We start from the raw sequence: 23,514 nt of genomic DNA, 5'->3' as shown, positions 1-23,514 counted from the left end.
GGTTCAATCCAATAATTAGTGGGCTGCACCTGCACCAGGAAACGCGTGATGCAGCCCCGACGTGATGAGAAGCTCATATGGCCAGTACGTCCTCACGTCTGTTGTGCAGCCATGGGAAACAATGGATGAGGGTATTGCTTGTACGTACATCAGCGTGCGTCTTCTCTCATAATAGAATCGCTAGCTTTAGCTAGCTATCCTCGTGTACCCGTGCTTCTCAGGGTAACCAATCTATCTGTGCGTGGGTCACTGGTAGAAAATGGGCCTTTAGTCCCGGTTCGCAAAGGCCTTTAGTCCCGGCTGTGCAACCGGGACTAAATACGCGCGACTAAAGACCCCCCCCCCCCTTAGTCGCGCCTCTTACGAACCGCGACTAAAGGCTTTAGTCCCGGTTCTCGTGGCTAACCGGGACTAAAGGCCCGTCCACGTGGGCGCCAGGGGTCCGTCGGGGCGGAGGACCTTTAGTCCCGGTTCTCGTGGCTAACCGGGACTAAAGGCCTCCTCCGCAGGCTTAGGGTTTTAGGCCCCCTAAACCTGGTTTCTTTGCGAATTTTTTTAATTTTTTTTAATTTTCAAATTTCTGAATTATTTTAACCTCTAATCTCTAATCACCACCCCTCATCACTGCTCAATTTATCCTCTAATCTCTAATCACCCCTCATCATTCCAAATCATCTAACTTCCCGGACGGTCACCCATCCTCTCACTACTCCAGCCTCAGCACGCTTAACTTCCGGGTTCTATTCTCCCTCGTTTCCAAGTCTGCACTTGTTGTTTTCCTGACAATAGTAGGATGTCAATTCTATTAACCCTCAGGAATTTAGCTTGAGCACGAAGTGACACATTTCACTGTTTGAGTTTGAAACTATTGTTTTAAAAAACAATAATTATTTAGTAACACTAATATTTCTGGAATAATTAGTTGGACCATTGTTTGACCACTGTTTGACCACTGTTTGACCAGATTTGACCAAAGTTTAAAAAAATCTGAAATAATTATTTAGTAACACTAATATTCTAGAATAATTAGTTTGACCATTGTTTGACCACAGTTTGACCACAATTTGAATTTTTTTGAATTTTTTTGCCTCTCCAGATCTTAAAAGCCCCGTATCTTTTTTCTATTAGGTTTTTGAGGATTTTGAAAATGTTTAACGGGGTTCCCCCGGTTAAATTCGGATGTAACTTTTCGAGTAGATGATTTTTCATATAAAAAACTTTTTCATCCGAGTTCGTATGCAAAAGTTATGCCCATTTTAAGAAATTCCAGAGAGATTTTGCAAATAAAGTCGAAAATCATATTTGTTAATTTTCCCAACAACTAGACCACATATAACATGGGAAACTTTTTTTTTGACATTTCCATCATTTTCTTTTGTTTTTTCTAAAACTGAAAAGGCGATCCGGGGGGTGGTAGAGTTTGAAAATGAAGCCTCAAATCCCGAAGGCCATTAGTCGCGACCTTTAGTCCCGGTTGGTCTGACCAACCGCGACTAAAGGCCTTCGGGCCAGCCTGAGGACCTTTAGTCCCGGTTGGCCAGGCCAACCGGGACTAAAGCCCCTCCCGTCCGCCAGCTGTCGACCGAGCGCGCTGGGCCCAGATAGTTGGTCGTGGGTCTCCTCCCGAACCGCGACTAAAGACCCCTTTGATCGCGGTTCGATTATTTTGAAGACTAATGGGGGCGTATGGAAGCCTCTTTTTCTACTAGTGGGTGTTAATGATACTGTGCCAAAAAGTACAGGATCATACATCTCGTTGGAAATATAGGGCGTTTTCGCGGCAAAGGAACTTGCATCGCTTAGCTTCTGAGGAGAATGGATGGCTGCACAGTCGAGTTTGCCACACAGCCCACGGAGGCAAGCCGCCCACTTGCATCCCGTCGTTGTTGCCAAGCTGATGCACGCCACCGCCTCCATCGTCAAACACTCAGGGATACGGATATTAGATAGCTAGCATCCGCTGATCAATCTCCAACCCTGGGCACTATATACATATCAACATGCATATGCAACACGGTCTCCCTGCTCTCGTGGAACCTGGCCACCGGCGACTCTGTGCAGCTCCCACATTGCACGCCCATATACAGCATCAACGGCCTCAGCTGCTACCTGTTTTCTTGGATGAGACTTGGATCGTGGTTTTATTCATGAAAGAAAAGAGGAGGAGCTACCATGTATTCTGGTTATGGAAGCATGTTTTTTTTAATAAATAGATGATAGGAGAGGACCGTGGTGATGGTCTTTTTTATATAGGAAAAGTGCTGATGGTCCCCGTTTCTTGTGAGAAAAGGTCTCTTATAACGTTGTTAGTTTTTTCTTTTGAGATTGCGACTCTTATGACGTTTTTGTGAAGGAAAATATTGATATTTTTTCCTGATGTTATTAGTGTGCACGCTGTGTCGGTTTATTGATCTTTTTTTCTGATCTTAATTAGTGTATATGCATATAAGATCAGCTTCTCGTGGTCAATCTCCTTGATGATGTTTTCCTCACTCACCTGTTCTATTTTTATTTAGCTAGCTAGTGTACATATATGTTCGATCTGAAAATAATATGGTAAATTCTTATACATTTTTGTTCTATTTACTTCATTTGTACCTAACTACGATAAGTAAATTCAGCACTCATTTTTTAACAGGTTGCATGTGCCTTTAAAAAAAAGATGTGATCACTTTGATGTCCATCCTCTTGGTATACTGGGTATGCACACCGTTCACTACTTATATTCCTCAAGGAATTTCATGCTGAAAAGAGAAAACAAAATAGCACAACAATTGGTGCGGATGTTATCCTTTTTTCTGTTTCATGTATAATTGTGTCATATATTTTCTCTAGATAGTTGTTGTTCCCTACTTATGTAATCAAAGTGGAGCTGTAATCACGTAGGAGCTCATCCCTCTACATTGACTCTACATATATCTTTGTCTTGGTCGTTGATTGTCTTGGTCGTTGATTGTCTTGGTCGCCTGATGGACCTCGCTCAGCAGCTCAACGTCCTCTCGCCCCTCAGCAAGATGACCATCAAGCATAGGGCCTGCATTTACGTAGACGATGTTATCATCTTCATCAAACCTTTATTGCTGGACATCAATGCTGTTTCGCAGATCATGGATCTCTTTGGTAAAGCTACAGGCCTATGCACCAATATGGCCAAAAGTAAAATTCTTCCAATCAGATGTGATGGTATTGATCTCACCTCTCTGCAAGTTGCTATTGGTTGTCAGATTGCTAGCTTCCCTTGTCCTTATTCGGGGATGCCCCTCTTGGATAAGCGTCTGAAATTGACTGATGTCCAAGAGCTCCTGGATAAGTTTTTTTTGCTTGGAAGTGCTCTCCACGTACGCCGTGTGGTAGTTCCTGGATAAGCTCATCAAGAAAATTGTTGCATGGAAGGCTTGTTCGATCTCCTCCTCTGGGGGTTGGTTCTTGTTCGCTTCGTATTATCGGCCATGCTCATATTTTTGCTTCTTGCCATGGAGCAACCATAGTGGGTTATCAAGCAGATTGACAAACTGCAGTGTGCTTTCCTTTGGGCAGGAGTTGATGCTATCACTGGCGGTAAGTGCTTGGTGCGATGGTCGCAGGTTTGCTCGCCAGTGCAGTTTGGTGGGCTCGGTATCCCTTGTGTTCACAAACAAGGTATTGCTCTAAAAGCGAGGTGGTTGTGGCTCAATCATAGAGGAACTGACAAGCTATGGCATGATCTTCCGATTCCTGTCGATAAGGAAGTCAAGGCTCTGTTTGTTGCTAGTACTTGTTTCATCTTGGGTTATGGCAAATCAGTTTCCTTTTGGCATGACCACTGATTGAATGGGGAGGCTCCTGCATTTGTCTTCCCAAATCTTTATAAACACAGCAAGAAGAGGAAGATCATTGTTAATGAGGGCCTCACCAACAGTAAATGGATTTCTTCGATAAAGCACAACCCGGACGTTGATGTTCTTCCTAAATTTATCAGCCTTTGGCACCACACTCAAGTAATTTTGCTATCTGAAAGGGAGGATGTTCTAAGCTGGAAATGGACTCCTGATGGGAAGTACTATGCTAACTCTGATTATTTGTATCAGTTCTGGGGAAGGGTTAAGTTCCCTTATTTTAGGGAAACAGCAGGACTCTGCTGCGTATTTTTATTAATTTTTAAAAAGTAATAGAAAGTCTTCAGGAAAGAAAAGAAAGAAATAAAAACATACAAATACAAATAAATAAATAATATATCTAGTTTACTAGATTACAACAATTACAGTCTGGCTTAACGAAAATCTTTCATCAAGTCATGAAAGCCACTGTATTCATGCCTTTTCGCTCTGTAGATGATCCACTTGAGCTCTTCTTTAAATTTTGTCCTGCAATGATACACACTTGTTGGGATCACCGCTGCGGTGGCGGCCTCTGGTTTAGTGGGCGCCGTCACGCCGGAACACCCAGGCCCTGATCTAAGGTTTGGCCGGCCGAGCTCAGTGTAGTCCGCCTACTTCTGTGCATCCGTGCCAAAAAAAAAAGAAACCCTTTATGATATATTTTTCTTGCGGGGGTAATTTCGTTTATTTTTGTTCAAAATCGGCTCATTTTCGTTCAAGAACACAAAATATGGATGGTGCTCTTCGTCCGGAATTTCCGTTAAAGCCGAATTGCGTCAATTTCATTCTGGGGCGGTATATTTTCCGAAATCCAAAACCTTAGGCGGGGAAGACGGCGGTATTGCTCCTTAATGGAGTAATATTTTTAGATTCTTTTAATTTATGGAGTATGGATGGCGTACGTGCTCCTGTCCTGTGTACGTGTACCATTCGTAGTACTAGTTGGTTGATAAGATGGCATGTACAATGGTTGATAAAATGGTCTTATCTTAAGTCTTGCATGTAATTTAGAGATGATAGAAATATTTGTCTACAATGGGTCATCTCTTAGCCTTATCCTCAATAACTAGTTATTTCTAAAAACATGGTGAGACATATTGTGCTAAGGGATCATCTCTTGTCTTCTCTTAAATAAGAAAAGACTAGCCTTTTCTTATGAGTACTCTCTCCTCCACCTTATCTTTTATCCTATGTGGCATTCTTAAGATAGCACCATTGTACATGTCCTAAGGTACGTTGGTGAAAACAAGGAAAGAGAGGGGTTTTGGTCGGAACGGTTGTTGGCCGAGTGCCGACGACGAGTACTTCCGGCGACGGCGAGACGATGACGATGGAGTGCTTTCCGAAGGAACAAGCTGTACGAGCTCCGAAGCAAGCAGGCTAGCAGGTGGATCGATTCTTCTGCTCCCATACACAATACACGTGAAGCTGGCTTGTACGATCACGCACGTACACCGGCCACCCTTTTTTTTGCTCTTCCTCGTTTGGTTTGATTCCGTCCGTTACGTAGCAGAAACGGTTTTCCTAAAAAAAAAAAACGTAGGATCGAAACCCACTCGGCCTCCGGCTGTACCACACGCCGACTCCGACTACTGCTAGTTCTCGATGGATCAATGCTGCTGCTATATAAGAGCAGCCTCCAGCTTGGATCTCTCCATCAAACCAAGCCATCCAGCGCAGGTGCTTATTAACCAAGAGTCCAAGAGCCAAGGAGACAACCAGCAGATCGACAACAACATGGGGTGCAGCATGAGCCGCCTCCTCAAGACCACCGTCACGCTGATCATCCTCGTCCTTCTCCTCATGCCCGGGGCCTTAGCCGCCACTAGCTTCGATGCCTCACGAAGCCAACAGCTGCCGCTGCCGCGTGGGACGGTCCACGGGCTGGAGAGCGTCGCCTTCGACGGTCAAGGCCAGGGCCCCTACAGCGGCGTCTCTGACGGCCGGATCCTCAAGTGGAACGGCGAAAAGCTAGGATGGACTACCTATGCATATGGACCCGGCTACGATAGCAGGACGTGCAGGCCGTCCAAGTTCAGCCCGGAGACTGAGACTGCCAGAGAGAGCCGCTGCGGCCGTCCGCTCGGCCTACGGTTCAACCAGAAATCAGGTGACCTCTACGTGGCCGACGCATACAAGGGGCTGATGCGGGTTGCGCCGGGCGGCGGGGAGGCCACCGTGTTGGTCAACCAGGTTGACGGTTTTCCTCTGCCCTTCACCAACGGTGTTGACGTCGATCAAGTTACGGGTCAGGTCTACTTCACCGACAGCTCGATGAACTATCAAAGGTCGCAGCATGAGATGGTCACTCGCACTGGGGACTCGACGGGCCGCCTCATGAGGTACGACCCACGGACATCCGATGTCACGGTGCTCCAGGCGGGCATGACGTACCCCAACGGCGTCGCGCTCAGCGCCGACCGCACTCACCTCGTGGTCGCATCTACCGGACCATGCAAGCTGCTGAGGCATTGGATCAAAGGGGTCAACGCAGGCACATCGGAGCCTTTTGCCGACCTGCCCGGCTATCCAGATAACGTGAGGCCCGACACCAAAGGAGGCTATTGGGTGGCGTTACACCGCGAGAAGAATGAGTTACCCTTTGGTCGTGATAGTCATCGTCTCGCTGTCAGGGTCGGTAACGATGCTAAGATAGTCGAGGAGATGAGAGGGCCAAAGAAGGTGAGGCCCACCGAGATTATGAAGAGAGCAAATGGCAAAATCTACTTGGGTTCGGTAGAGCTTCCTTATGTCGGGGTTGTTAAGCGCAAGTAGAGAACTATTGTAGTAGATGCATATAGGATGCCTTTTAGTTTCTTGCTCTGACCACTAAATGTAATTTTTCAATTTATTTTTGTTTTCGTCTGATGGACTATTGTAATACACATTTTCTATCAGCAAATCATTATTTGTTCTTTCCTCCATATTTACGTGCATAAAAGCTAAATTCTATCCATATAAGAGCCAGCCTGCATGCTATTGCTATCGAGAGAGCAGGGACGCACCATGCACTCGTGGATTGTTCCCTTCACGTAAACACGCAAAGTCAATGAATTTGCTCTTTATTCCTGCTGTAGAATTCTAGAACCACATATATGCAGTGCAATTCACACATACACATATGCCCTCAAAGTTTTTGTATGTCAAGACACTATATTATTTTTGACAAGAAACAATGGTTATACTTAGACGTGTACTGTGACGGCACTCCTCCCAATGGTTGCTACGTAGAAGTGTAGTATTGTACATTGGGGTGTGGCCCGTCACTAGGCATGTAAAAATATTTGTTCTCTCATTTTATCAATGCATCGAGACAAAAGCTTTTGTGTTTTATCAAAAATAATATAGTGTCCTGGCATACAAAAACTTTCAGGGCATATGTGTATGTGTGAATTGCATTGCATATATGTGGTTCTAAAATTCTACAACAGAAATCGCCAAGAATAAAAGAAGTTCAGACGTAATGAACAAATTCGTTGAGATGGGTTTATTTTTTGTATCTATTAAAATAGGTTATGTTGTATCTTATGCCCTGCAAAATTTCATTTAAAATATGAGCACTTTTTAACTATGCAAAATATACGAGATTATAAGTTTATAGTTTAATGTGTCATTCACATATATGTTTTTTGTGCAGACCACAAGTTGTCATATTTTTTTTATAGTTTTTTTTGCATGCACACGATGTATGCTAAACTACATCCATTTTGTGTTCATTTGTACGTTTGAATTGCACTGCATGTACGCACGTGCAACTCCTTTCTTCCTCTGATATAATCACCTGAACAGCTAATGGTCTCCAAATGGGCACCGTTTGATTGGCATCCAAGGGTACAGGATCGAAGCATATTAATTTATGACGAAAAATACACCAGCTGGTCGTATAATTAATCTCGTCGCCTAGCCTAGCTGTGACCTCATGTCTGTCTACTACCTTCCATTTTCGTTCAATCCACACAGCGTTCCCTTTCACTTGTAGCTGCCCGGCCGCCATTTAAAGCCAACCCATCCCGGCCTCCGCAAGCTAGCCTGCCCTCCCAACAACCCTAGCCGCAAAATGGAACCCCAGCTCCCTGTTGCAGCCGCCGCCACCAACGCTCCTGCAGCCGCGCCGGAGATTGGCCGGTCGTTCATCGCCTGCCCCGAGGATTCCGGCCAAAAACGGTGGGTACACTATATGAAATTACGCATGCATATAGCTATATCTTTTACGGATTAGATCTATTTTATATTTTTTTCTTGTTGCTAGATCAAAAGCATATGCATCGACGGAATGAATCTCTAATCTCTTGATTTCCAAGTTTCAAAAGCATGCATCCAGGAAATGAATCTCTAAACTCTAGTGGGGTATTCTCCTGATTTGTTAGATTAATGTACTCCAATCTCTTGATTTGCAGCGTATGCACCTCAATGGATGAGCTGGACAGCCTAGACCGGGAAATGGTCTTCGCCGACCTGCTGCTACCCAAGGTGGCGGAGATGGTATTGGCCTCCGACGTAAAGGACTACATGGCGCTTTGAGGTGCGTGCAAGCCGTGGAGGGCCGCCACTGCCGACCCGAAGCTAGTGGGCATGGACCCGCGCTTCTACCCATGGCAATGGGAGATGACGAAAGGGGATGAGCGCACCGATCACAAGGCCAGGTTCGTAAACCATCTCACTAGCGCCTCCATCGAGCTCAACATCCCTCGGGAGTACGGGGACGTCGTCGCTAGCGCCGAGGGCCTCCTGGTGCTCTTAGCCTTAGGGTGGGATATGCGGCTGTTCAACCCGGTGACCGGGGCCGTCGCTGACCTGCCCAACGTCTTCCTCGAGAGCCCACCCTGGGCGATCGAGTGGAACGCGGCAGGAATGGTCTACAACGACGGCGAGGCTGATCCCACCGTGGTGCTGTATGTGACGGTGGGGTCGTTCAGGGAAGTAATCATGCACGCAAAGCCCGGCGACGTCAGGTGGCAGATCATGGATCCTTCGCCGGCGCTGTCAGAGTCCGGGCTCTTCGTGCGCGGCCAGTTCTTCCTGCCAACTCTAGAAGGGGATTTGCTCAGATATGCGCTCCGACCGCAGCCTCACTTCGTGTGCGTGGCTAGGCAGCACGCTCGCCACAGGCTTAGTAACAACTCGTTCATCAGATCCTTCCTGCAACTGGCCCGCCACCGCGACGGGGTGATGAGAATGCAGCTCGTGCGTGACGTCCTTGTCGTGTTCCCTAGCGAACACGTGGACATGGTTGTCGAGTTGTTCTGGGTGGACGTCACAGAGGGGAGCCTTACACTTGTGCAGCAACAGGACTTGGCCGATGGCGATGATCGGCGTGGTGATTACATGTTGGCGCTAGGCATCGGCAGTGATGAGTCTGAATCTGATGACTAGTACCATGTTCCAGCGATATGTTCCATCAAGACGTCTAGTGTCAAGACATTGCTGTATCCTTTTATCAGCTTGTTGTTGAATAATTTGCTGTCAGTTATTTCAATTCATGTAAAAAAATGTTTTATAATTTTGCGTGGAACATAATTATTATTGACATTTTTTCCTATTCTTCAAAGCTGAAGTTATGTGCTTTCAATCACTACAAGATTAGTCATCAACCCGTGCACTTCCACGGGAAAGCAATTTAAGTTACAGATAATATCATACAGATGTGATTTTTTTTATTTATGCATCAATGATGAGTAATATATATAGAGAAGAGAAATGACATAAGTTCTCGGTATAAAAATCCTCGTATTCAAAATCAAGTAGCATGGGTGCATCAACATAGGAAACTCACACAAACTAATAAAATTCTATATCAGTATATATTGAACTCATGTTCCAATCATTTCCATGGAACTCCTTGGAAAGTACAAACCTACGTTATACTAAGCCACTTATAGTTTGAAAAAAAATGAAGTTACTTCATTGAAAGATTAAAAAAGTTATATTAAACCTTAGTAACAACAACAACAAAGCCTTTAGTATCAAACAAGTTGGGGTAGGCTAGAGGTGAAACCCCTAAGATCTCGTGACCAACTGATGGCTCCGACACATGGATTGCAAGCTTCCACGCACCCCTATCCATAGATAGTTTTTTGGTGATACCCCAATCCTTCATGTCTCTCTTAACGGACTCCTCCCATGTCAACTTCGGTCTACCCCGACCTCTCTTGACATTCTCCGTACGTTTTATCCGTCCGCTATGCACTGGATCTTTTGGAGGCCTGTGTTGAATATGCCCAAACCATCTCAGACGATGTTGGACAAGCTTCTCTTCAATTGGTGCTACGCTAACTGTTGAACATGTCACCTTTTAGTCGGCCAACACTCAGGCCATATAGCATTGCGGGTCGAACCGCCGTCAGTTCACATCTTCATCAATACCCCCATCCTCCTGTAGCATTGGCCCCAAATATCGAAAGGTGTACTTCCGGGGCACCACCTGCCCACCAAGGCTAACCTCCACCTCCTCACACCTAGTAGTACTGCAACCGCACATCATGTACTCAGTTTTTGTTCTACTAAGCTTAAACCCTTTCGATTCCAAGGTTTGTCTCCATAACTCTAACTTCCTATTTACCCCCGTCTGACTATCGTCAACTAGCACCACATCGTCCGCAAAGAGCATACACCATGGGATATCTCCTTGTATATCCCTTGTGACCTCGTCCATCACCATGGCAAAAAGATAAGGGCTCAAAGTTGACCCCTGATGTAGTCCTATCTTAATCGGGAAGTCATCAGTGTCGACATCACTTGTTCGAACACTTGTCACAACATTATCGTACATGTCCTTGATGCGGGTAATGTACTTTGCTGGGACTTTGTGTTTCTCCAAGGCCCATCACATGACATTCCACGGTATCTTATCGTAGGCCTTCTCCAAGTCAATGAACACCATATGCAAGTCCTTCTTTTGCTCCCTGTATCTCTCCATAAGTTGTCGAACCAAGCAAATGGCTTCCATCGTCGATCTCCCAGGCATGAAACCAAACTGATTTTTGGATCATGCTTGTCATTCTTCTTAAGCGGTTCTCAAGAATAAGATGCACTAAGAGAATATAAGTGCAATTGTATCATGACACATTAGTAGTTGAGATCCTATACATCCCTGTTCATTGTGGTGAGCTAACCTTGGCAAAGGGAGCATGCATGCAACTCATTATGCAAAAATAACCTATAACAATAGCCTGCACCAGCGAGAGTGGATTTTTGGAACGCGGGCGTATTGGAGGACCTTATTTTAAATACTTTAATAATCACATTCATTTTTTAAAAAAATTCCGAAAAGAATTCTACATGATCATATGGATGTATATTACATATGTGTAAAGTTTGGCGATGAAATAAGTAAACATGTGAGCTATACAAAAATGACAAAATGATGATTTCCAAATAGTGAATAATACATGCACTATTCATCTTTCCAGAGTCCTGATTTTGTCATTTTCGTGTGACTCACATGGTCACTTATACCAGCATCAAATTTTGCACATGTGTAATATACATCCATATAAACATGTTGATTTATTTTCATAATTTTTTGAAACTTCAAAATAGCATTTTGGCATTATTCAAAATATTGGGCTCCAATGCACCCGTGCTCCAAAGTGACTTTTTGCTGCACCAATGTACTATATCTTGAGAAAAGGAACTCCTTGGTCATCACTGAACATGCCCCAAAAGGATAATTTTAGATTTAATTTCTTGTTGCTTCCATCAACAAATCAAATCCTGCTACCAATAATAAAATAATAATTCTGCTATTACAAAAATTACTAACAATTCATAAAGTGGTTATTTCTCTACTCTGGTCTCAGATTTTAAGCTATATCTGTTTCAGAACATTAGTTATTGCAATCTTAGAACGAACATAAACTGCTCCTCATCATCCATAATAAGTGAAAGTTTTGGAGAAATCATACAAAAGTAAATGTCAGTATAGCCTTGTCAACTGGATGTTGCTTATGTGTCATGAATCTTTGTTATTTGTATCGATTAAATAGTGAATAAATAACAAATCCGAAAGATCATAGTAAATAAAGTAATTTAAAGGAAGCATATATCATGAAAAAGGTGATTAGGATTCCATCCGAGGCTTCCAACTATAGGCATCTCCCCTTTTTCTCAAACATACACTACAACCAAAAAGATGAAATGGTAGATGGAAACAACGATTAAATGCAGAACATGATGAAATAATTAAGCTTGCATGGCATATTTGTGTCTGAACTAAGAACAATTTCCTGAAGAAATATACTTGCTATTTGGTAACAATAGTTGATGGTTTCATCATAGAGACAATAGCTAATGGCTTCATTGGAGGACAACCGACTTTGGACAAAAATATGATTGAAATTCAAAATCATGGACGTCTTCACTTAAGAGGGAAACAAAAATCAGAGGAAGAGAACTGGAAATTAAGTGGTTGTATAGGGAGATGTATATGCATGACTCATATAATCGAGATAGAAATTCAAATAGAAAGAAATCACGTGCATGCTTCATTTAATAGATATACTATATGAACACTAACTCAAGCAAACATACAATGTCCAAAAGGTTTAAAAAATAAGCAACTTCGATAATGGACAAAGCAATCATTGGGTCAGATCTAGGAGTTAACTCTCATCTAGAGTATATAAATATCAATGGAATCAGTATGAGTAAATAATAGCCACTTTACGTGGTAAGAAAATGCATATCTGCATGCAATCTGTGGAGTAAAGCATCAGCAATTCCCATGACTCAACTTCTAATGCACTATTGATGTTTCACGTGCAGGGTAATAACATGGTAGTATGAAGCCATCATCTTTCATCCATCCAAGGTATCCTAGTGTGCTACCAATTAAAAAATAAACAGAAGTAATCTTGTGAACTAGTCAGGGAAAGAAGGAATATTTTTTTTCTGACATGCGAACTACCTGTGTGGTGGCTTAGAGGATGTGCATGTGGAGGAGAGGCAACTACTGCTCCTAGATATAAGTTTTTTTTCGAAACAGAGGCAAAAGATTTGCATCATCTATTAAATAAGAAGAGAATATAGTTTGTTACAAGGGCACACTTCTACACGGCATGCAGGAATAGTCACACAAAATAATGTTCCCTAATTTCATAGCTCTGGCGGTGATCCAATGGTTTGCCTCGCGGATGATGTTGTTTAGCAAGATTGGTGGTGCAGTGCTCTTGCTTCGGACCATTTGGAACGAGCAGAATGCTCCTAGATATAAGTGAGGGTGACATGGAAGGACGGCTTCAATATTTTTGTTCAGATGGTACGGATCAACCTCATTTATCAGATATTTGGTGACGAATTTAATGGCTTGTAGAATACAGTAGGGGCTCAATCCAATAATTAGTGGGCTGCACCTGCACCAGGAAACGCGTGATGCAGCCCCGACGTGATGAGAAGCTCATATGGCCAGTACGTCCTCACGTCTGTTGTGCAGCCATGGGAAACAATGGATGAGGGTATTGCTTGTACGTACGTCAGCGTGCATCTTCTCTCATAATAGAATCGCTAGCTTTAGCTAGCTATCCTCGTGTACCCGTGCTTCTCAGCGTAACCAATCTATCTGTGCGTGGGTCACTGGTAGAAAATGGGCCTTTAGTCCCGGTTCGCAAAGGCCTTTAGTCCGGCTGTGCAACCGGGACTAAATATGCGCGACTAAAGACCCCCCCCCCCCCTAGTCGCGCCTCTTACGAACCGCGACTAAAGGCTTTAGTCCCGGTTCTCGTGGCTAACCGGGACTAAAGGCCCGTCCACGTGGGCGCCAGGGGTCCGTCGGGGCGGAGGACCTTTAGTCCCGGTTCTCGTGGCTAACCGGGACTAAAGGCCTCCTCCGCAGGTTTAGGGTTTTAGCCCCCCTAAACCTGGTTTCTTTGCGAATTTTTTTAATTTTTTTTTATTTTCAAATTTCTGAATTATTTTAACCTCTAATCTCTAATCACCACCCCTCATCACTGCTCAATTTATCCTCTAATCTCTAATCACCCCTCATCATTCCAAATCATCTAACTTCCCGGACGGTCACCCATCCTCTCACTACTCCAGCCTGAGCACGCTTAACTTCCGGGTTCTATTCTCCCTCGTTTCCAAGTCTGCACTTGTTGTTTTCCTGACAATAGTAGGATGTCAATTCTATTAACCCTCAGGAATTTAGCTTGAGGACGAAGTGACACATTTCACTGTTTGAGTTTGAAACTATTGTTTTAAAAAACAATAATTATTTAGTAACACTAATATTTCTGGAATAATTAGTTGGACCATTGTTTGACCACTGTTTGACCACTGTTTGACCAGATTTGACCAAAGTTTAAAAAAATCTGAAATAATTATTTAGTAACACTAATATTCTAGAATAATTAGTTTGACCATTGTTTGACCACAGTTTGACCACAATTTGAATTTTTTTGAATTTTTTTGCCTCTCCAGATCTTAAAAGCCCCGTATCTTTTTTTCTGTTAGGTTTTTGAGGATTTTGAAAATGTTTAACGGGGTTCCCCCGATTAAATTCGGATGTAACTTTTCGAGTAGATGATTTTTCATATAAAAAACTTTTTCATCCGAGTTCGTATGCAAAAGTTATGCCCATTTTAAGAAATTCCAAAGAGATTTTGCAAATAAAGTCGAAATTCATATTTGTTAATTTTCCCAACAACTAGACCACATATAACATGGGAAACTTTTTTTTTGACATTTCCATCATTTTCTTTTGTTTTTTCTAAAACTAAAAAGGCGATCCAGGGGGGTGGTAGAGTTTGAAAATGAAGCGTCAAATCCCGAAGGCCATTAGTCGCGACCTTTAGTCCCGGTTGGTCTGGCCAACCGCGACTAAAGGCCTTCGGGCCAGCCTGAGGACCTTTAGTCCCAGTTGGCCAGGCCAACCGGGACTAAAGCCCCTCCCGTCCGCCAGCTGTCGACCGAGCGCGCTGGGCCCAGATAGTTGGTCGCGGGTCTCCTCCCGAACCGCGACTAAAGACCCCTTTGGTCGCGGTTCGATTATTTTGAAGACTAATGGGGGCGTATGGAAGCCTCTTTTTCTACTAGTGGGTGTTAATGATACTGTGCCAAAAAGTACAGGATCATACATCTCGTCGGAAATATAGGGCGTTTTCGCGGCAAAGGAACCTGCATCGCTTAGCTTCTGAGGAGAATGGATGGCTGCACAGTCGAGTTTGCCACACAGCCCACGGAGGCAAGCCGCCCACTTGCATCCCGTCGTTGTTGCCAAGCTGATGCACGCCACCGCCTCCATCGTCAAACACTCAGGGATACGGATATTAGATAGCTAGCATCCGCTGATCAATCTCCAACCCTGGGCACTATATACATATCAACATGCATATGCAACACGGTCTCCCTGCTCTCGTGGAACCTGGCCACCGGCGACTCTGTGCAGCTCCCACATTGCACGCCCATATACAGCATCAACGGCCTCAGCTGCTACCTGTTTTCTTGGATGAGACTTGGATCGTGGTTTTATTCATGAAAGAAAAGAGGAGGAGCTACCATGTATTCTGGTTATGGAAGCATGTTTTTTTTAATAAATAGATGATAGGAGAGGACCGTGGTGATGGTCTTTTATTTAGGAAAAGTGCTGATGGTCCCCGTTTCTTGTGAGAAAAGGTCTCTTATAACGTTGTTAGTTTTTTCTTTTGAGATTGCGACTCTTATGACGTTTTTGTGAAGGAAAATATTGATATTTTTTCCTGATGTTATTAGTGTGCACGCTGTGTCGGTTTATTGATCTTTTTTTTCTGATCTTAATTAGTGTATATGCATATAAGATCAGCTTCTCGTGGTCAATCTCCTTGATGATGTTTTCCTCACTCACCTGTTCTATTTTTATTTAGCTAGCTAGTGTACATATAAGTTCGATCTGAAAATAATATGGTAAATTCTTATACATTTTTGTTCTACTTACTTCATTTGTACCTAACTACGATAAGTAAATTCAGCACTCATTTTTTAACAGGTTGCATGTGCCTTTAAAAAAAAGATGTGATCACTTTGATGTCCATCCTCTTGGTATACTGGGTATGCACACCGTTCACTACTTATATTCCTCAAGGAATTTCATGCTGAAAAGAGAAAACAAAATAGCACAACAATTGGTGCGGATGTTATCCTTTTTTCTGTTTCATGTATAATTGTGTCATATATTTTCTCTAGATAGTTGTTGTTCCCTACTTATGTAATCAAAGTGGAGCTGTAATCACGTAGGAGCTCATCCCTCTACATTGACTCTACATATATCTTTGTCTTGGTCGTTGATTGTCTTGGTCGTTGATTGTCTTGGTCGCATGATGGACCTCGCTCAGCAGCTCAACGTCCTCTCGCCCCTCAGCAAGATGACCATCAAGCATAGGGCCTGCATTTACGTAGACGATGTTGTCATCTTCATCAAACCTTTATTGCTGGACATCAATGTTGTTTCGCAGATCATGGATCTCTTTGGTAAAGCTACAGGCCTATGCACCAATATGGCCAAAAGTAAAATTCTTCCAATCAGATGTGATGGTATTGATCTCACCTCTCTGCAAGTTGCTATTGGTTGTCAGATTGCTAGCTTCCCTTGTCCTTATTCGGGGATGCCCCTCTTGGATAAGCGTCTGAAATTGGCTGATGTCCAAGAGCTCCTGGATAAGTTTTTTTTTGCTTGGAAGTGCTCTCCACGTACGCCGTGTGGTAGTTCCTGGATAAGCTCATCAAGAAAATTGTTGCATGGAAGGCTTGTTGGATCTCCTCCTCTGGGGGTTGGTTCTTGTTCGCTTCGTATTATCGGCCATGCTCATATTTTTGCTTCTTGCCATGGAGCAACCATAGTGGGTTATCAAGCAGATTGACAAACTGCAGTGTGCTTTCCTTTGGGCAGGAGTTGATGCTATCACTGGCGGTAAGTGCTTGGTGCGATGGTCGCAGGTTTGCTCGCCAGTGCAGTTTGGTGGGCTCGGTATCCCAAACAAGGTATTGCTCTAAAAGCGAGGTGGTTGTGGCTCAATCATAGAGGAACTGACAAGCTATGGCATGATCTTCCGATTTCTGTCGATAAGGAAGTCAAGGCTCTGTTTGTTGCTAGTACTTGTTTCATCTTGGGTTATGGCAAATCAGTTTCCTTTTGGCATGACCACTGATTGAATGGGGAGGCTCCTGCATTTGTCTTCCCAAATCTTTATAAACACAGCAAGAAGAGGAAGATCATTGTTAATGAGGGCCTCACCAACAGTAAATGGATTTCTTCGATAAAGCACAACCCGGACGTTGATGTTCTTCCTAAATTTATCAGCCTTTGGCACCACACTCAAGTAATTTTGCTATCTGAAAGGGAGGATGTTCTAAGCTGGAAATGGACTCCTGATGGGAAGTACTATGCTAACTCTGATTATTTGTATCAGTTCTGGGGAAGGGTTAAGTTCCCTTATTTTAGGGAAACAGCAGGACTCTACTGCGTATTTTTATTAATTTTTAAAAAGTAATAGAAAGTCTTCAGGAAAGAAAAGAAAGAAATAAAAACATACAAATACAAATAAATAAATAATATATCTAGTTTACTAGATTACAACAATTACAGTCTGGCTTAACGAAAATCTTTCACCTAGTCATGAAAGCCACTGTATTCATGCCTTTTCGCTCTGTGGATGATCCACTTGAGCTCTTCTTTAAATTTTGTCCTGCAATGATACACACTTGTTGGGATCACCGCTGCGGTGGCGGCCTCTGGTTTAGTGGGCGCCGTCACGCCGGAACACCCAGGCCCTGATCTAAGGTTTGGCCGGCCGAGCTCAGTGTAGTCCGCCTACTTCTGTGCATCCGTGCCAAAAAAAAAAGAAACCCTTTATGATATATTTTTCTTGCGGGGGTAATTTCGTTTATTTTTGTTCAAAATCGGCTCATTTTCGTTCAAGAACACAAAATATGGATGGTGCTCTTCGTCCGGAATTTCCGTTAAAGCCGAATTGCGTCAATTTCATTCTGGGGCGGTATATTTTCCGAAATCCAAAACCTTAGGCGGGGAAGACGGCGGTATTGCTCCTTAATGGAGTAATATTTTTAGATTCTTTTAATTTATGGAGTATGGATGGCGTACGTGCTCCTGTCCTGTGTACGTGTACCATTCGTAGTACTAGTTGGTTGATAAGATGGCATGTACAATGGTTGATAAAATGGTCTTATCTTAAGCCTTGCATGTAATTTAGAAATGATAGAAATATTTGTCTACAATGGGTCATCTCTTAGCCTTATCCTCAATAACTAGTTATTTCTAAAAACATGGTGAGACATATTGTGCTAAGAGATCATCTCTTGTCTTCTCTTAAATAAGAAAAGACTAGCCTTTTCTTATGAGTTCTCTCTCCTCCACCTTATCTTTTATCCTACGTGGCATTCTTAAGATAGCATCATTGTACATGTCCTAAGGTACGTTGGTGAAAACAAGGAAAGAGAGGGGTTTTGGTCGGAACGGTTGTTGGCCGAGTGCCGACGACGAGTACTTCCGGCGACGGCGAGACGATGACGATGGAGTGCTTTCCCAAGGAACAAGCTGTACGAGCTCCGAAGCAAGCAGGCTAGCAGGTGGATCGATTCTTCTGCTCCCGTACACAATACACGTGAAGCTGGCTTGTACGATCACGCACGTACACCGGCCACCCTTTTTTTTGCTCTTCCTCGTTTGGTTTGATTCCGTCCGTTACGTAGCAGAAACGGTTTTCCTAAAAAAAAAAAACGTAGGATCGAAACCCACTCGGCCTCCGGCTGTACCACACGTCGACTCGGACTACTGCTAGTTCTCGATGGATCAATGCTGCTGCTATATAAGAGCAGCCTCCAGCTTGGATCTCTCCATCAAACCAAGCCATCCAGCGCAGGTGCTTATTAACCAAGAGTCCAAGAGCCAAGGAGACAACCAGCAGATCGACAACAACATGGGGTGCAGCATGAGCCGCCTCCTCAAGACCACCGTCACGCTGATCATCCTCGTCCTTCTCCTCATGCCCGGGGCCTTAGCCGCCACTAGCTTCGATGCCTCACGAAGCCAACAGCTGCCGCTGCCGCGTGGGACGGTCCACGGGCCGGAGAGCGTCGCCTTCGACGGTCAAGGCCAGGGCCCCTACAGCGGCGTCTCTGACGGCCGGATCCTCAAGTGGAACGGCGAAAAGCTAGGATGGACTACCTATGCATATGGACCCGGCTACGATAGCAGGACGTGCACGCCGTCCAAGTTCAGCCCGGAGACTGAGACTGCCAGGGAGAGCCGCTGCGGCCGTCCGCTCGGCCTACGGTTCAACCAGAAATCGGGTGACCTCTACGTGGCCGACGCATACAAGGGGCTGATGCGGGTTGCGCCGGGCGGCGGGGAGGCCACCGTGTTGGTCAACCAGGTTGACGGTTTTCCTCTGCACTTCACCAACGGTGTTGACGTCGATCAAGTTACGGGTCAGGTCTACTTCACCGACAGCTCGATGAACTATCAAAGGTCGCAGCATGAGATGGTCACTCGCACTGGGGACTCGACGGGCCGCCTCATGAGGTACGACCCACGGACATCCGATGTCACGGTGCTCCAGGCGGGCATGACGTACCCCAACGGCGTCGCGCTCAGCGCCGACCGCACTCACCTCGTGGTCGCATCTACCGGACCATGCAAGCTGCTGAGGCATTGGATCAAAGGGGTCAACGCAGGCACATCGGAGCCTTTTGCCGACCTGCCCGGCTATCCAGATAACGTGAGGCCCGACACCAAAGGAGGCTATTGGGTGGCGTTACACCGCGAGAAGAATGAGTTACCCTTTGGTCGTGATAGTCATCGTCTCGCTGTCAGGATCGGTAACGATGGGAAGATAGTCGAGGAGATGAGAGGGCCAAAGAAGGTGAGGCCCACCGAGATTATGGAGAGAGCAAATGGCAAAATCTACTTGGGTTCGGTAGAGCTTCCTTATGTCGGCGTTGTTAAGCGCAAGTAGAGAACTATTGTAGTAGATGCATATAGGATGCCTTTTAGTTTCTTGCTCTTACCACTAAATGTAATTTTTCAATTTATTTTTGTTTTCGTCGGATGGACTATTGTAATACACATTTTCTATCAGCAAATCATTATTTGTTCTTTCCTCCATATTTACGTGCATAAAAGCTAAATTCTATCCATATAAGAGCCAGCCTGCATGCTATTGCTAGCGAGAGAGCAGGGACGCACCATGCACTCGTGGATTGTTCCCTTCACGTAAACACGCAAAGTCAATGAATTTGCTCTTTATTCCTGCTGTAGAATTCTAGAACCACATATATGCAGTGCAATTCACACATACACATATGCCCTCAAAGTTTTTGTATGTTAAGACACTATATTATTTTTGACAAGCAACAATGGTTATACTTAGACGTGTACTGTGACGGCACTCCTCCCAATGGTTGCTACTTAGAAGTGTAGTATTGTACATTGGGGTGTGGCCCGTCACTAGGCATGTAAAAATATTTGTTCTCTCATTTTATCAATGCATCGAGACAAAAGCTTTTGTGTTTTATCAAAAATAATATAGTGTCTTGGCATACAAAAACTTTCAGGGCATATGTGTATGTGTGAATTGCATTGCATATATATGGTTCTAAAATTCTACAACAGAAACCGCCAAGAATAAAAGAAGTTCAGACGTAATGAACAAATTCGTTGAGATGGGTTTATTTTTTGTATCTATTAAAATAGGTTATGTTGTATCTTATGCCCTGCAAAATTTCATTTAAAATATGAGCACTTTTTAACTATGCAAAATATACGAGATTATAAGTTTATAGTTTAATGTGTCATTCACATATATGTTTTTTGTGCAGACCACAAGTTGTCATATTTTTTTTATAGTTTTTTTTGCATGCACATGATGTATGCTAAACTACATCCATTTTGTGTTCATTTGTACGTTTGAATTGCACTGCATGTACGCACGTGCAACTCCTTTCTTCCTCTGATATAATCACCTGAACAGCTAATGGTCTCCAAATGGGCGCCGTTTGATTGGCATCCAAGGGTACAGGATCGAAGCATATTAATTTATGACGAAAAATACACCAGCTGGTCGTATAATTAATCTCGTCGCCTAGCCTAGCTGTGACCTCATGTCTGTCTACTACCTTCCATTTTCGTTCAATCCACACAGCGTTCCCTTTCACTTGTAGCTGCCCGGCCGCCATTTAAAGCCAACCCATCCCGGCCTCCGCAAGCTAGCCTGCCCTCCCAACAACCCTAGCCGCAAAATGGAACCCCAGCTCCCTGTTGCAGCCGCCGCCACCAACGCTCCTGCAGCCGCGCCGGAGATTGGCCGGTCGTTCATCGCCTGCCCCGAGGATTCCGGCCAAAAACGGTGTCTACACTATATGAAATTACGCATGCATATAGCTATATCTTTTACGGATTAGATCTATTTTATATTTTTTTCTTGTTGCTAGATCAAAAGCATATGCATCGACGGAATGAATCTCTAATCTCTTGATTTCCAAGTTTCAAAAGCATGCATCCAGGAAATGAATCTCTAAACTCTAGTGGGGTATTCTCCTGATTTGTTAGATTAATGTACTCCAATCTCTTGATTTGCAGCGTATGCACCTCAATGGATGAGCTGGACAGCCTAGACCGGGAAATCGTCTTCGCCGACCTGCTGCTACCCAAGGTGGCGGAGATGGTATTGGCCTCCGACGTAAAGGACTACATGGCGTTTTGAGGTGTGTGCAAGCCGTGGAGGGCCGCCACTGTCGACCCGAAGCTAGTGGGCATGGACCCGCGCTTCTACCCATGGCAATGGGAGATGACGAAAGGGGATGAGCGCACTGATCACAAGGCCAGGTTCGTAAACCATCTCACCAGCGCCTCCATCGAGCTCAACATCCCTCGGGAGTACGGGGACGTCGTCGCCAGCGCCGAGGGCCTCCTGGTGCTCTTAGCCTTAGGGTGGGATATGCGGCTGTTCAACCCGGTGACCGGGGCCGTCGCTGACCTGCCCAACGTCTTCCTCGAGAGCCCACCCTGGGCGATCGAGTGGAACGCGGCAGGAATGGTCTACAACGACGGCGAGGCTGATCCCACCGTGGTGCTGTATGTGACGGTGGGGTCGTTCAGGGAAGTAATCATGCACGCAAAGCCCGGCGACGTCAGGTGGCAGATCATGGATCCTTCGCCGGCGCTGTCAGAGTCCGGGCTCTTCGTGCGCGGCCAGTTCTTCCTGCCAACTCTAGAAGGGGATTTGCTCAGATATGCGCTCCGACCGCAGCCTCACTTCGTGTGCGTGGCTAGGCAGCACGCTCGCCACAGGCTTAGTAACAACTCGTTCATCAGATCCTTCCTGCAACTGGCCCGCCACCGCGACGGGGTGATGAGAATGCAGCTCGTGCGTGACGTCCTTGTCGTGTTCCCTAGCGAACACGTGGACATGGTTGTCGAGTTGTTCTGGGTGGACGTCACAGAGGGGAGCCTTACACTTGTGCAGCAACAGGACTTGGCCGATGGCGATGATCAGCGTGGTGATTACATGTTGGCGCTAGGCATCGGCAGTGATGAGTCTGAATCTGATGACTAGTACCATGTTCCAGCGATATGTTCCATCAAGACGTCTAGTGTCAAGACATTGCTGTATCCTTTTATCAGCTTGTTGTTGAATAATTTGCTGTCAGTTATTTCAATTCATGTAAAAAAATGTTTTATAATTTTGCGTGGAACATAATTATTATTGACGTTTTTTCCTATTCTTCAAAGCTGAAGTTATGTGCTTTCAAAATCTACAAGATTAGTCATCAACCCGTGCACTTCCACGGGAAAGCAATTTAAGTTACAGATAATATCATACAGATGTGATTTTTTTTATTTATGCATCAATGATGAGTAATATATATAGAGAAGAGAAAAGACATAAGTTCTGGGTATAAAAATCCTCGTATTCAAAATCAAGTAGCATGGGTGCATCAACATAGGAAACTCACACAAACTAATAAAATTCTATATCAGTATATATTGAACTCATGTTCCAATCATTTCCATGGAACTCCTTGGAAAGTACAAACCTACGTTATACTAAGCCAGTTATAGTTTGAAAAAAAATGAAGTCACTTCATTGAAAGATTAAAAAAGTTATATTAAACCTTAGTAACAACAGCAACAACAAAGCCTTTAGTATCAAACAAGTTGGGGTAGGCTAGAGGTGAAACCCCTAAGATCTCGTGACCAACTGATGGCTCCGACACATGGATTGCAAGCTTCCACGCACCCCTATCCATAGATAGTTTTTTGGTGATACCCCAATCCTTCATGTCTCTCTTAACGGACTCCTCCCATGTCAACTTCGGTCTACCCCGACCTCTCTTGACATTCTCCGTACGTTTTATCCGTCCGCTATGCACTGGATCTTTTGGAGGCCTGTGTTGAATATGCCCAAACCATCTCAGACGATGTTGGACAAGCTTCCCTTCAATTGGTGCTACGCTAACTGTTGAACATGTCACCTTTTAGTCGGCCAACACTCAGGCCATACAGCATTGCGGGTCGAACCGCCGTCAGTTCACATCTTCATCAATACCCCCATCCTCCTGTAGCATTGGCCCCAAATATCGAAAGGTGTACTTCCGGGGCACCACCTGCCCACCAAGGCTAACCTCCACCTCCTCACACCTAGTAGTACTGCAACCGCACATCATGTAC

At 44.5% G+C, this 23,514-nt stretch overlaps 2 protein-coding genes across 2 annotated transcripts; both read left to right on the top strand.

Moving 5' to 3' along the window:
* Window positions 1-5,462: 5,462 nt before the first annotated feature.
* LOC141020813 (protein STRICTOSIDINE SYNTHASE-LIKE 3-like) lies at window positions 5,463-8,378 on the top strand. The gene is made up of 3 exons (XM_073495756.1): window positions 5,463-6,539; window positions 7,837-8,021; window positions 8,255-8,378. Exons 1-3 carry the CDS (start codon window positions 5,463-5,465, stop codon window positions 8,376-8,378), a joined length of 1,386 nt encoding a protein of 461 aa, XP_073351857.1.
* Window positions 8,379-18,631: 10,253 nt separating this feature from the next.
* Window positions 18,632-19,801, top strand: LOC141020812 (protein STRICTOSIDINE SYNTHASE-LIKE 10-like). Its single transcript, XM_073495755.1, has one exon. It carries the CDS (start codon window positions 18,632-18,634, stop codon window positions 19,799-19,801), a length of 1,170 nt encoding a protein of 389 aa, XP_073351856.1.
* The last annotated feature ends 3,713 nt before the right edge of the window (window positions 19,802-23,514 follow it).

The sequence above is a fragment of the Aegilops tauschii genome, chromosome 3, assembly GCF_002575655.3.
Source record: "Aegilops tauschii subsp. strangulata cultivar AL8/78 chromosome 3, Aet v6.0, whole genome shotgun sequence".
Taxonomy (NCBI): domain Eukaryota; kingdom Viridiplantae; phylum Streptophyta; class Magnoliopsida; order Poales; family Poaceae; genus Aegilops; species Aegilops tauschii.
Note: the sequence above shows the minus strand (reverse complement) of the source record. Positions and strands in the feature narration are given on the sequence as shown.